The 14,165-nt window shown below is 40.1% G+C and overlaps 1 protein-coding gene across 13 annotated transcripts in view; it reads right to left on the reverse strand.

The window, feature by feature from the left end:
- Positions 1-14,165, reverse strand: part of DYNC1I1 (dynein cytoplasmic 1 intermediate chain 1) — a 174,284-nt gene that overhangs the window by 45,707 nt on the left and 114,412 nt on the right. For all 13 annotated transcript variants that reach the window (XM_015853636.3, XM_015853639.3, XM_015853646.3 and 10 more), the window contains one exon: positions 2,834-2,980. In XM_015853636.3, coding sequence (XP_015709122.1) covers positions 2,834-2,980 — 147 coding nt within the window. The remainder of the gene's footprint in view (positions 1-2,833; positions 2,981-14,165) is intronic.

Here is a 14,165-nt window from a genome sequence, read left to right on the forward strand (position 1 = left end):
TCTGATGTTGATTTCTCTCTATCTCAAGACTGTCATATGAACTGTTTCCCCCCGCCATCATCAAATGGATATCAGATAATGTGCGGGACCCCAGTCTATCCCTAACATGTTTCTCATGCTATTACCCTCCTACAATGAACCTTCATGCTCCTCAGTGGTGAACTAATTACCACATTGCTAAATATGATTAGCACATAATGATGTGCAAAATAAACACAGTCCTATTTTTTAATGGGTGTTTGACCTCCAGAAGGCCAAAGGGATGAGGACAGAGGTGACAGGGAGCTAATGCAGCCAGTGGAGTGGCTACAATATTTAGGGGGAAGGGAGAGAGGCAGCCATGTCCTTCCAGCAGCACCTCTGTGTGCCAGGTCTGGCTTTAATCAGGGTTGCCAACCATCAATTTCATGCACGATAAAATTCACAGCAAAAATGAAAAGGAAAAAGGAAAATGGATGGAAAAGACAACCAACTGTATGCAACAGAAAGTCTTAACATGCTCCTTCCTCTCAAAGAGTTGCTGCCAGCTTGCTTTTATTTATTTTGGAAATGAAATCATCATGCAAAAGGGTTTTGTCTTAATTAAAATTTCCTGTTGTCCCAAGTGCAGATGTGCGGTGGGTGTGAAAGGAAATTAGTGAATAAGTTGTGGGTAGAACTGTCTTTCCTGGTGAATCCAAGCAGCAATCAGTGAGACTAAACTTAAGGAAGGTTTAAGTTGATGATGACAACATACTTTCTTTGTTTCAAATAAACAGAGTGAGGGAACAAAAAGAGAAAAATCATTTTTTTTCCCCCACATATGGCATAAGTTCAAATTAAAACTGGCAATTCAACTCACTTAACTAGCAGTGCACAAATATTGCCACACTAGAGTTAACTTAAACCTTTCAAGCCAGCCTTTTGCAGCCAAGACTTCATTTACAGTTTAGGTAAGTGATTCATAAATATGAACAAAAATAAGTAGTCTTTTATTGTAAAATCTGATCACTCCTTAAAAACACAATGCTTCCTCATGCTGGACTACATAAACACTTACTTATACCAATCTGCAACAGCACATAAAGTGCACATCCACAACAGAAAGTCATTTATTTTTATTTGTCAAAACTTCATATATTGTTCTATATAATAATACTACCTTAATATATAATTCCAGGAGGTACAATTTTGTCTTAGACATTTTTGAATGTAAACAAATTACTTCCCATTAATCTTTTCTTTTCCACTAGATTTTGAGTCCCAGTTGTTCAATTTGCAGCGATAGTTTCTTGCCATTAGTTTTCTGGTCTACTACATCTCTAAATTGCACTTCCAGGAGAGACTGTTCCCTTTCATGCAGATTGAACACCGCTACTGGTGATAAAATGAGCAAAAAAAACATTAGGGAAATGGAAAGCAATGTTGAAGTTGCAACCCATGGCACAGATCATTAAATTATTACATCAACATTCATGATAGTGGAAATTTATGGAACAATATTTGTACTGCCTGGCCCGCTAAGCATGTCTGTGCACACCTGTCATTTCTTAATATGAGAGACATGCCTTCATAACATTGGACCTGCACTGAATCTTTAATTCATATGACGTGGCTTTTAGACATTGCCTTTTAACTCCAGGGATTATGTTGTCTCAGCTGAACCTTGATCTGCAAATTCCAAATATAAGAATCACAGAACTGCAGATGCTGGATGTGCAAATGGACAATCACATTGTCTGATCCCTCTTTCTGATAGAACAAGATTACTAACTTTCAGACTGCTCTGTGTAGTTCACTCTCTTATGTTTGAGGAAATCCTGCAGATTTTTCTGTACTTTTATTTTATTACATCTTTCTCCTCTTTTAAGCATCTGTTTTCCACTTCCCACACAGAAATGGCCCCAAGCTCAGCCCCAAGACAACTTACCCTTACAACCCACAGAGTAAACCTTCCAGCTTGTATGAAGAGGCTCTCTGAGCCTAAACTCTCCAGGAGGAGAGCTCAAGGATGCTCAGCATCTCAGAGCAGAGTGGGGCTAAGGTCAGCCCTACTACAGATTGTAGGCAATATAGGCTTATCTCTTCCTCTAGCACAATATGGGTACTTTGCAGTGTACGAACATCTTCTACCACAGACATTATCTTTGGAGTATGGAGAAACTCAAATATTTTGTACTGCTCTGCCTGTTTATCTCCTAGACATCACCAGAGCCCTTTGTGCAATCATCATTATATCTGCAGGTACCTTTGTGTGTCATCAAAATGCATTTCCATAGCATTCTGTTGAAACAAACTCCTCCTCACTCTACAAGCAGTGCTCTATGGTCTTGTCTGGAGTAGGAGGCCAGAAAAGGGATTTAAAAATTTCTCTGCTGTAAAACAGAAGCAGTTGCCCCACACTCTTAAAAGCACAAGTGTCTACTTAGCAGAATTCTGCTAGATCACTGCAGGTGCTTAATCTGTTTCAAGAGACAAACTCTTGCACAAGTAGTCAACAATCGATGATTCAAATTGCCTGCATGTTTGACTGACAGACACGTAGTCCCTACAGTAACCTGACTCTCTCTAAAGGCAACAGAGAGCAAGAATCACATAGGTGACTCATTTGAGTGTTTTAGCTGCTCCTGTCGTCTTCATCATAAAGGAGGACAACCTCCTGACCTGCCCATATGAAGTGTAACGGCTTAACACAGGAGGTGGTTGTACACCTCTGTCACTTGCTTCTTTCTTTTCAAGGGCCGTGCTTATGTTTTATCCATTTAACAACCAGCACTGCAGACAGGACTAGGCAGCTTCACTTATCTGCTGACTATTTCCTCTAAGGAAAGGAAGAGGCGACTTTTGTCCTTACCGTGTGAGCAGCAGCAGACAAAGGAGTTCTCTGAACAGGAGTTCGTCTGTGGCTGCGATTATCCCACAAGACAATTTGGCCAGAATATGTTCCACCAACAACCAGGTTTGGGTGAAAGCGGGCAAAACAGACAGACATCACAGAGGACTGGAGTAAAACAGGTAGAGAAGAGGAGAGAGGGGTTATTTTCATCAGTCATGTTCAGTTCTCCTTCTGCTGCAGTTATCATTTTGAATTTTAGATGTGTGTGACCATTATTCACATTTCTTGAATATCAGTAATTCTGCTAAAGCCAATAGGAGCCAATTCTGATCCTAAAGTGAGTAATTCCTTTGGTCCTAAGGAAAATATGAACCATAAGATAAGTCTTAGAACAATGCTAAGTACCTCTCCATGACAGGGATGTGAAAGTGATAAATTTTCTTTTCAAAAACAACGACTTCAAGCAACCAATTAGCAATCCAACTAGCCCACTACTTTCCAGCAGGGATACTGCTTCCCATATTGATCTTCTAACACATAACTCTCCAATAATTTCAGATGAGTTTGTGAGAGGCCGTCCAAAGTGCGCCTCTAGGTGTGCTGCCTTGAGAACACTGCCTGATGAGCAGCGTCTTGTTGGATCAATGACTGAGTTCTCTGCTACAGAAAGATCTTTTGCTAGTAACAGAGGGACTCACACTTTCCTTTACACAGTTTCAGCAGAAGCAGTTCTTCATCTCTGTAATGACAGCTGGGTTGTGCTTGTACATTTTCTTTAAACCGGGAATGCTGAGGAGCCAGACTGGTATAACACTTGCCTTGGCCATCTGGGAGACTACTCCACAGGACAGCATGGAGAGTGTCTGCCCCAGTTGCCTCCTTCAAGTCTCTTTAAAATACCATACAACATCTGAAGTCCTCAAGGGAACAATCTCCAGAACCTTTAACTGCCAATGAGCTACAGCCAAGAGCAACAATCTGTAACTCCTTCAGGTCCCCCATTCTCTTTTCAAGGAATTCTTTCCCATTTTTATCCAATTGATCCTGGATGTCTTCTCTGTATCATGCAAATTGGAAAGCAAAAGTACAGAATTTGCATAATTTCCTGAGAGTTCACATATTAAAAAAGGCAGTTTGCAAACAGAAGCAAATGTTGCATTTCCATGACAGTTTCAGTGATGCTTACAAGCCACAGAGTGAGATTTTAACTTCTATGGCAATTGCACAAAGTTAACTTCTCTGTTAATGGGCACGTTTTTAAAATCTCATTTTCCAATCATTTCCAACCAGCTTTGGTAACAAATCTTTATTGCATTTTAACGACTGGACCTTTTGAAATGGTGATACGCCTATACGTGAATCCATTTAATTCAGTGACAAAGGGTTAACTATATTAATATATTTCAGCTGAATAAAAAAATACTGCAGGCATTTAAGTAAACTTTGTTGAACTGAGAATACAGGAGCTGGCAAACTGAACTAGACCCAGTGTCTGCTTAGCTGAGGATTCTGTCTCTGGCAGAGGTGGCTGGAGTTATAAAAACTTTGACGTGGGCAGATGTGTGGTCATCTTGCCTTACTATGCCTTGTCATGATTTCTAGCAGCTAGAGACTGGTTTCAGCTCATACACCAGAGATTTAATAACTTTTCCAATAGGATTGGAATTAATTATGCCAACTCTTGATGTTTCTAACTAGGTTAATAAGAATACAGGAAAGTGTGCTGTTTAAATAGCTTTTACTGAATTCATGTGGCTGACTGATATCCGTTGTTTCAAGCCAGATTTTTTTTTTTTTTCTAAAATAACCTAGTAGAAATACATCATACAGCAATGTATTCAACCCTGTATTTTTGACTCAATAAGGCCAAAAATAATAGAACTGCCAGGATGATGAAATAAGTTGCTACTACCTTTTTCTTTCCTATTCTCTCTGAATTTTCAGGGGTATTCATTTGCTATCTCCAATCCCTTTCTCTAGTAAAGCTTTTCATACATTTGTCCGATATTATGTAGTCTAATGTCTAGTGACCAGATGATTCATATATATAATTGTTTATTTCAGCCCTTATCTATCTAAGCACTTAAGAACAGTAATCATACTATGGTCATAAGAATGCTAGTTCCCAAGCATCATTTCCAAAGGACGTATTTTATAGATAAGAAAAAAACACCTTTGAGTAACAGTATTTTGGAACTGCTTAAAAGTGATCTAAAACTTAACTACAACGCTGCTGCCATCCAGTTTCCACAGATCCCCCATACGTTATAATTAAAATGACCCTACAGCACATGTTCTACATTTTATCTCTTTGCTTAATGGCTTCATGAGTTGTTTTAATCAACCCTGCTCATTCCTTATAACTAAGCTGACAGATATTCTTACATGAAGTCAAATACCCATATGATTCTAAAATAGTACAGCTACACCGCTCTGTACATCCCACAGCAGCTACAAGGCTCCGTATGTATTTTAAGAAACCCCAATTCAAACAGTCATTCCACAACAAAGTTCTCAGTTTGTCTGAAACAAACTTGGGAGACTCTGAAGCCAGGCAAAGAAGCCAAGTGGACAGTATTTTTAAATGCCATGTTTTCATGGTTAGAATGTTTTTGAGTTCAGAATCCCAGAATACAGCTGAATGGTCAGGATGTAAACTGCTAAAGTGTGTTTTTCATAAAGCTCAAAAATAACCTACAGACATGACATGGACTTGAGCCCTCTGCGCTGCTCCTGGTTTTACGTGTCATTCCAAAGTAACTCGCATTCATCAACTGATGAAATATTCACACTCTTTTAATTCTGTCAGTATTACTTTTCTACCGAGGAAGAACTTCTGTAAAATATTAGAATTTAACAATTTCAGGACTCCATAGCACTTAATAAAGTGATTATTTTCTTAAAGAAGTTAATGTCAGCACTCAGAAAAGTAAGGGCAGTAAGATCCAGCCCATTCATTTAAGAACTTTAAAAGCATTAATTTCTTAGTCTTAATGGGGAGAAAGCAGCAGACAGGTCTCCAGTCTGTCTGAACAGCTCTGTGCACAAGGAGAGCAACAGAAACCATTCCCCGTAAGCCTCTTCTGCCTCCGGGCTGCATCTTGGTTGCAGATTCAAGTAGTCTTGCTCCCTCAAAACAGACTTTTGCAGCTGACTTCAAAGAAGCAGGAACCAGCACGTGGTTGGGTTTTAAAACAACTGTGTATCCTTCTTTGTGCTTCTCCCACATCTTTCTAGGGAAATCTTGCAGCACGTTCCAGTAATGATAGTAGTTTCCCCAGTTTTTCCATTGTGTATATTTTACCTGCCCTATGCTCTGTGCACAGAGGACAGAAGCAGCTAGTTTCACAGTATATGCTCACAGTACATAGATAAATTTCACATCAGAAGTAAATTTCCTGGGGAGTTTTGTACCCACAGAGTAAAAGCAGCATGTAGAATAGAGGATGAACAGTGTCATCTTTTCCTAGGCACCACAGAACACCTGTGTCTGCAAGTTGTCAGCACCTTCAGGAGGCAAGCAACCCCCAGTGCTTGGTCACCTGCATTTTTCCAAATTCTCTGTGCTGTGAATCACATTGAGGTTTGAAACTGTGATTTCAGAAACAAAGCAAAACATGGCTTTGCTCTTGTCTCGGCAAAGAGAAAAATAAATGTTGTCCAGCCCTTCAAGACTCCTACAGTTCTGGTGACCTGTGCTCGTGGCAGTCTTGCTCAGTGTGGAAAGAAGTGCTGTAGAGGGGACGGAGTGGTGGCTTTGTTCAGCTGCCATCATCCCCTCCCTCCATGCCAATGCACTCAATTCAAACAGGCCCCAAGCCCTCTTCAAGTGGTTGGCAGAGCTGGTTTTTATTTTAGAAGCTTAATCCAGCCCAGATTTGGATTAATGATGGCATATCCCTTCAACCACAGATACACATGCTTAGGACAGACACTCATTTAGATTTTCCTTGCTGAGAAGCCTGACCTCAGTACCCACATCTGATGTGTGCAAGGCCCCAGAGACTCAGCTGTCTGTGCTCATGTCCATAGATTCAGATGGCACTCTGCCCAGCCACCAGTTGAACAAGTTCACAAAGACCTGGGTGCTAAACAATAATGACTTTAAATAGCCAACAACTACTGCATTCAGCAAGATCTCTTCTGCAGGAAACCACCCCCGTAGGCAGCGTTGCCATACTGGTGCCATATGCCTGCACTTGACACCAGATGGATCTCCAAACAATACTTTGTCAGTGGGAAGAAGTGATCGGAGGAGTTCACAGGCATTTCTAGCCTCCAAAATACTAGGTTATACTGCAGCAGGCACACTGGAAACTCCGGTGTATATTTTCTAGCTGAGCAAACACATGCAAAAGAGAACTGAGATAATAAAGTCCATTTTTTTCCTGCCAGATAAATGGCTGAGAATCAGTGTGGGCAAGCAGAAGTATCAGGTCAGAACACAGGTTCCACTTACTGACTTTGCCCTGGCTGGTAAGATACATGGATTTGTACCCTGACATCGAGACTATGTTCCTTCCAAGCCTCTTGTTTATTGTTAGCGTTAGCAGATATAACTCTGGTTATTTCTGCTTCACACAAATGTCTAACTGCAATTAATAGTTATGAGATAGTAAATAAATGGCAGAGTGTGTAACAACAAAAATAGATTTTTTTTTTCCCAATTAAGTTTGAAATAAAAAATTATTTCTGTGTATGGAAACATTCAGCAAAAATGTGAGCCCTAAACTGTAAAGCCCTTAAACTACAAGACATTCTGTACTATTTCCCTGTTATTTCCTACTGAACTACAAAATAGCATCTGAAAGATTTTGTGCAAGAAATTATCTGTGGTACCATACAAAATTTAGCTCCTACTGAAAATAAAATAAAAGCAGTTGACATCCCTCACATATTAGAAAAAAATAAGGAAAACCAAAGAAACACTTCTTGAAACCAAATGTCAAAATCCTGTTTAATTAAAAAAAGGAAGTTTATACTTGGTTATGGTGTGTGTTGACATCTATCCCTTTGATTTACAAGAGTATGGACTGGAAAGAACAGATTGCTTTATTCAAGGGAAAGAAAGGAGGGAGGGGGGCCCAGTGTGACAGGAAAGAGTGTAGGCTGTATTAACTTCAGTGCTTGTTAAAACATGAAGAACATTATGGTAGAAAGGGAGGGAAGAATTGTGAATGTCTCCAGCTTAGGATCTTCAAAAATGTTTGGGGATTCTAAGAATGTCTCACCCGACCACATGAAAGCTTCAGAGAGAGACGCAGCCACACGACTGCTCTAAATCCAAAGCTGGTATTGCTCCACTTATGCCATCAAACCGATGGAGCTGAAATGTAGCCACAAATTAAATTTATTTTTATTGAAAAAGTACTAAGTCCTTAAAAAGAGGGAAAAGTGTATGTCAGGAAACACAGCTCCTTCTTAGCTGAGTTAACAGGGTAGGTAAGTCTGACATCTAATCATCTCAGTGCTGACATCTCAGCACTGCAGCAGAGTAAGAGCACTCTGCCCAAGTCTGCAGGAAGGCAGCATCCAGCCTCATGCTTGCCTTGGAGCAGGGCAGAAAGCTGAGCCTTTTACTTTCATCTCCGTAACTGCAAGTTCTGACTGTGTCAGTACAAGAATAAAATGATTAGAAGAAAGTCCACAAGCTTCCTTGCCAAAAGGGAAACTCTCCTTCAGCTCTTTTGGAAAGTGTATTTGCTAACACTATTCATTTAGTGGTTTTGTGATGACTCAGAAAAGCAGCGAAAGTGCTGTATTGAAAATGTAGATAAGCATGATGCTTCTCAAGTGTGATATCAGGAGATTCTGCTTGCATTTATCCGTGACTGTAAATGGAAATCCTGAATTACTACAGACTACTAAGCCTGAGAACACAGTCCTTGTGGAATATCCTTCTTCATTAGACCGAGGATGAAAGAATTAAACCCAGGAGAACTGACAAGCTATTTCATAATAAAAGCACATCAAAATCAAGTTTTCTTTCTACCCAACCACTTACATGCTAAGTACCCACTGTCCTGCTCATCAAACTGGAGGGTCAAATCCTTAACTTCTGTACGCCTGCCCATTAAATGGAGAAGAAAGCACTTCCCTGGCTCACCTGTTTTACTTAGATCATGATATTCTGACTCTTAATTATTTTGATGAAATTATTTACAAGCCTTAAGTGAAGGGTCTGTGATTGCTTTGTTCGGAAGAGTTTCTAACAAATTGCTTTCAAAGTCATCCCAACCTAGATAAGGTCTCTAGAATCTACCATATGATAGTATTGCATGAAAACATTTTCTTGGCACGCAGGTCTGAAATGCCATTTGATAAGAAGTAGATCTGACACTAAAGAATGTTCAATTTCTGAAAATCTGGGAGTGGCAGCCGAATTTTCCCATCAGCTATGAGAAATTCTTTAGAAATAAGTAATCATGTATGTGAGACAAACAGAACAGAAATCTTCATACCGTGGGAAACGCCAAGAGTTTTTAAAAAGAAAATCTTTGCTGAATTGCAGCTTGAATAATTTTCTAGCAATGAAAACTCCTCAATGTTCTGCATACATGTATTGTTACTCACTTTGACTTTTGTTTGATAAAGCATTTCAGACATGGAGTGTGTCCATCTGCTTACCAGACTGTTGGTGAGATGGAGGTACTTACATGGCACAAAGTGCCCTGGCAAATCCTGTTGATTCTCCTTTCACTGGGAAGTAAGATCAATTGCAATTGCCAGTCCTCTCCTCTTTTATCAGTAAATGGCTTATTGGACAAGATGCTGAATATTATTCAGACACTAGAACAGGCTGCCCAGGGAGGTGGTGGAGTCACCATCCCTGGAGGTGTTCAAGAAGTGTGTGGATGTTGCAGTGGGGGATGTGGTTTAGTGGGCAATATTGGTGGTACATGGATGGCTGGACCGGATGATCCTAGAAGTCTTTTCCAACATTAATGATTCCATGATTCTATGACTAAAAGGCTGGTCATCCCCCAACCTGTACTGCTGCATAATGAAATCCTCATGTTAATTTAGTTGGGTTTGGATTTCATCTAGGTTCAGAAAATCAGCAAAGTAAGTTATAATGAACTATCTACAGTAATCCATAAAGGGATAATAACTGAAGAGAAACAAAATATTATGCATTTCATTTTCAACACTATTGAAATGCTTAATTCTCCATTTCCACCAGAGTCAAATATGCTTAAGGATGTGATTTTTTGCAGAATGTTCAAGACAGTTCTATTAAGGTACCAGTAACTGCTGTAGCAAATACTCCTAATGCTATGCACTGCTTTGAGAACTGTATCTTATGCACAGTATGTTGTGTATATATTAAATCTACTGTAAGTACATGCTGATAATGTAATAAGGAAAGAAAATGGATACTTCACGGATCCTTTTTCATTCTCTTTAGAACTCCTTTTGGCAAGCAGGGCAACAGTTGCAACATTCAGTGCCAGAAGGTTCTGAAAAAGGCACTGTGTTTAGTATAGGACAAGTTTTCAAAAGCCGTCTCCATCTGCATAGCCTTAAAGAATGGTTTATATTTCCATGCATTATTATTCGTGCATGCGGATGGCAGAACAGAGATGATTAAAAAAAAAGAGTCTATTGTAAAAAAAGAAAAAAAGTATGAGTTCAGTTCATCGTGTTTTGGTCAATATTCATCATCATAACCCTTTGCATTCCTAGAGCCTCTGTAGTGGGATAATAAACACTACAAAATGAAAGAGATGGCTTGAGAAGCACATGGGCCATCATTTGCCTGGCATCCCATTGTTCTGCTGACATGTATGTACCAGAAGACCCATTTCCAGAAATTCCAGTAGCTAAAAATTAGGTGTCACTGGATAAATGTCAGCTACTCCTGTGCTTTTCCATTAGCATAATCCCAGTGGCATAGATGGCTAAAGTAGATTAGGTTCAGCCCTATGTTGGCATTGTTTTCCCTAAAAAACACTTTATTTGCTCATCTAACTTCCTCAAGTCCATCCCTTTGCCTACCTCTCAGAACAAATAAAGACAGTTTAAACATCTTCCAACATTTGGCCTACTGTAATTTTTATTAAGAGAAAAACAACAATACAAAATGGAAAGGTGTCCCCCAGTCTTCCAGGGGACCAGACTGCATCTAAAATCAGTGACCTTTCATACAACTATAGCAAAGAAAACTGCTCTTGATGTCTGTCCGTCACCTCATACCTTAACGTATTCCGGACTCTCCTCCTCACTGAGAAAGCAAAACAAATGATCACTTGATGACAAGCTCTGGAAATACCAGAGTTGGGCTTTATAGAGCATGCAGAGAAAGCAAATTCCAGACACAGAGAACAGGAATAGAAACATGAGTTGTTCTTGAGCTGTGATGTCAACTTGGTGTTTCTATGGCAGCAGTTCCCCAAACCACGCATTTGATCAATCAAACTACACTCAGCCAGAAATGAATTAGAAGCTAGCACAAGTGCTGCAAGAACAATTATCTACAACTCAGCACGTGAAGCTGGGCATCATAGTCACAGCTGTTTTTAAGAGAGTTGCAAATTAATCTCAAGTGTAGCTCTCAGTCCGACTGCCCTCCCCACCCTTTATAAAGTACAGGCTATGAGCACGGCCAGAAGAGTGAATATAACAGACTAAGAAAACTTCGGGGCCCCAACTGAGGAAATAAGTTTGTTTAAGTCCATCTTGTATCAGAAGGATGTTTATTCATGAAATTAACTGTAGACAACACTTCAAATCTCTCATGACTTCAGTGACTCAAGAGCCTACTCATAGCCAAGCAAATTGCTAAGTGCTTTCCTAAGCAGCCTTTCTTGATTAAGGACTTCAGAGAGCCACTGACCTCCCCTCAAGAGGAAGGAAGGAGGCCCTCACATTCAGCTGATCCTAGAAGAATCTCTAGAATTAGAGACTGTCAAGGCCCAGCTGACTTCTGCACAACGTCAGTTACACAGAGGGAAAGAGAGCATAAAACATCAGAGACAGAATCACTTGACTGCAAAGGCTGGAGGGCATCTCTGGAAATTGTCTGCTCCAACCCCTTGCTCAGAGCAGGGTCACCTAGTGCAGGTTGCTCAGGCCTTGGGTGAATGGAGACTCTGAGCTCTCCAGGCAACCTGACCTGTGCCAGTGTTCAGTCGCCCTCACAGTTAAAAGAGATTTTTCTTAACAAAATTTCCTTTCCTTTGAGTTTTGCCTTCTGCCTCTTCGTCTGTACCACTGAGAAGAGCCATCCTCTTTACTCCCCCATCAGATAGACAAATTAAACAGATCCCCCCCAAGCCTTCCTTTCCCCAGGCTGAACAGAGCCCCAGGTCTCTCAGCCTCTCCTCACAGCAGAGATGTTCCAGTCCCTTCATCATCTTAATGGCCACCTACTGGACTTGCTCCAGTGTGTCCATGTCTCTCTTGCTCTGGGGAGCCCCAAACTGAACAAATCTCTGTTTACTGGACCCTTCTTACCTATTAAAGATGCTACAGGACTTTGAGCAGAGCTTTGCTTCACCCTGGAGATAAGTCACTTGATGTTTTTTGTCCAGGATAAAACTCTAAGGTAACTTCAGCAGGAAGTAGTAAGGAAGCAAAGGGACAACAGCGTATCTTAAACTACTTGTTCCTAAGCAATTGGCATTTTGTACTCTGTAGTCTGTGTCACTTGGGCAAACTTCTATCAGTACACTGTCAAAATAATTACAGTAATCTCTTCTTATCTTTTTGATTTAATTGTAGCTTCTACTGAAGAATGACAGGCTATTATATTTGCCCAAATCCATCACTTTCACTTCTGTATCATTTATAAGTAGTGTCACTACATAATTGGAAATAATTGAAAATTAATTAAACATTGCACATAGATATGAGGATTGAGAGACGGAGAGGAGCAGATAAACAGCTATCTAGTAGAAACGCAGAAAGCCTGTATTTAAGAATCAGTTCAAGAACAGTTACTTTTGCACTCTTCTAGTCTCGTAAAGTATATTACTGTACCGATTCTGATAGAAATATAGCTCTGCAGCCTTAGAGCATCAGGAAGCAGCTAAGGCCATGCAGAAATACAAGACTACTTCCCATTACACGCCCTATTTGTAATACCACTTCCTCCAAACAAACTTTAGTTTCCTGAAATTTCACATCCCACTTTGCTCACGTGCGAGGTCCTCGTAACTGGCTGAACCATACCATGAATCACAAGAATTACTTCACACAGGCACTTGTTACTAAGAAAGGTTCACTTTTTATAATCATTATAGTGGCAGCAAATATAGCATCATTATGCAGAGTAGTGTTTATACAAGAAGAATTGTTACTGGGGCTGACAGAGTCTGCCCTTTTTGCTAGTTTCTAGAAGACTCTAACACACATGAAAAGTCTTCCAAGGATAGTATCAGTGTCTCAGGCAGTCAGCACGTGCTTTTACTTTCCCTTTGTGGGAAGCATGGAGTGTTAATCATCATTAAATGAATGTTGCCTGCATACAAAAGACCTTTTCAGGGAACTACTTGTCAGTCACCCAGTCGTGGGGGCAGAGGGCGGAAAGCTTGATTTTAGACCTAAGGCAGAGGACAGTCAAATCCCAGGCTGTAATGATGGATTCGTTGGTTTGTGGGGCCTTTTACAGCACTTTAAAAGAGTAACTGTTTTATATTTTGTGCCAGGTAACACAGAAAGAGGCTTCACTCCTCACACAGAGCTCCCACAGAGACAAAAATCATGAGGTGAAATAATTTTCTTGAATTCAGACCAAATGTACCCTCCATTGCGAGCGGCGCGCACTGTGAACAGTTGCAGAACCCAAACAGAATAGTCATGCCTACGGCTGTTTATCTATCATTTTCAGTGCCAACAGGGAATTGCATGTTATTTTATATCCCTTATGAAAAAAATTATGTGCAAGGATCCCTATGCTTACTTACTGATTTCCCATCTGGTCCTATGTTTCTTCTGCACTCCAAACCGTTTTAATGCTGGGAGTTTCAGATATAAGAGAAAAACTTTAAAATGTAACGCTCACACCGACAAAGGAAAGTTATGTTTTTTTTCCCTTCCGTCCTCCCTTTTTCTTAACATAGGCAAGGTCACGTTAAAATGTAACTACGTCAACAGCTATTAGCCTACAAAAAACCTTCAGGAACAACTGTGGGAATTTGGTGATATTTTTTTCCTATGATTTGAGGATAGTAAGACAAATTTGCACTTTTTATCAACAGAATTTTGCAAAATCTTAAGTGGGATGAATAATGTAATGTGTTTAGAAGTATCAATAATCTAAGCCATCTGCAAAGGAATGGTTTTGCAAAGGCATCTCTTTCAGGACACTGTGGATTTTGTCACTGCTTGAGGTTTTGGCAAATGATCG

Source organism: Coturnix japonica, chromosome 2, assembly GCF_054131305.1.
Source record: "Coturnix japonica strain WE chromosome 2, WE-NBRP24, whole genome shotgun sequence".
Taxonomy (NCBI): Eukaryota; Metazoa; Chordata; class Aves; order Galliformes; family Phasianidae; genus Coturnix; species Coturnix japonica.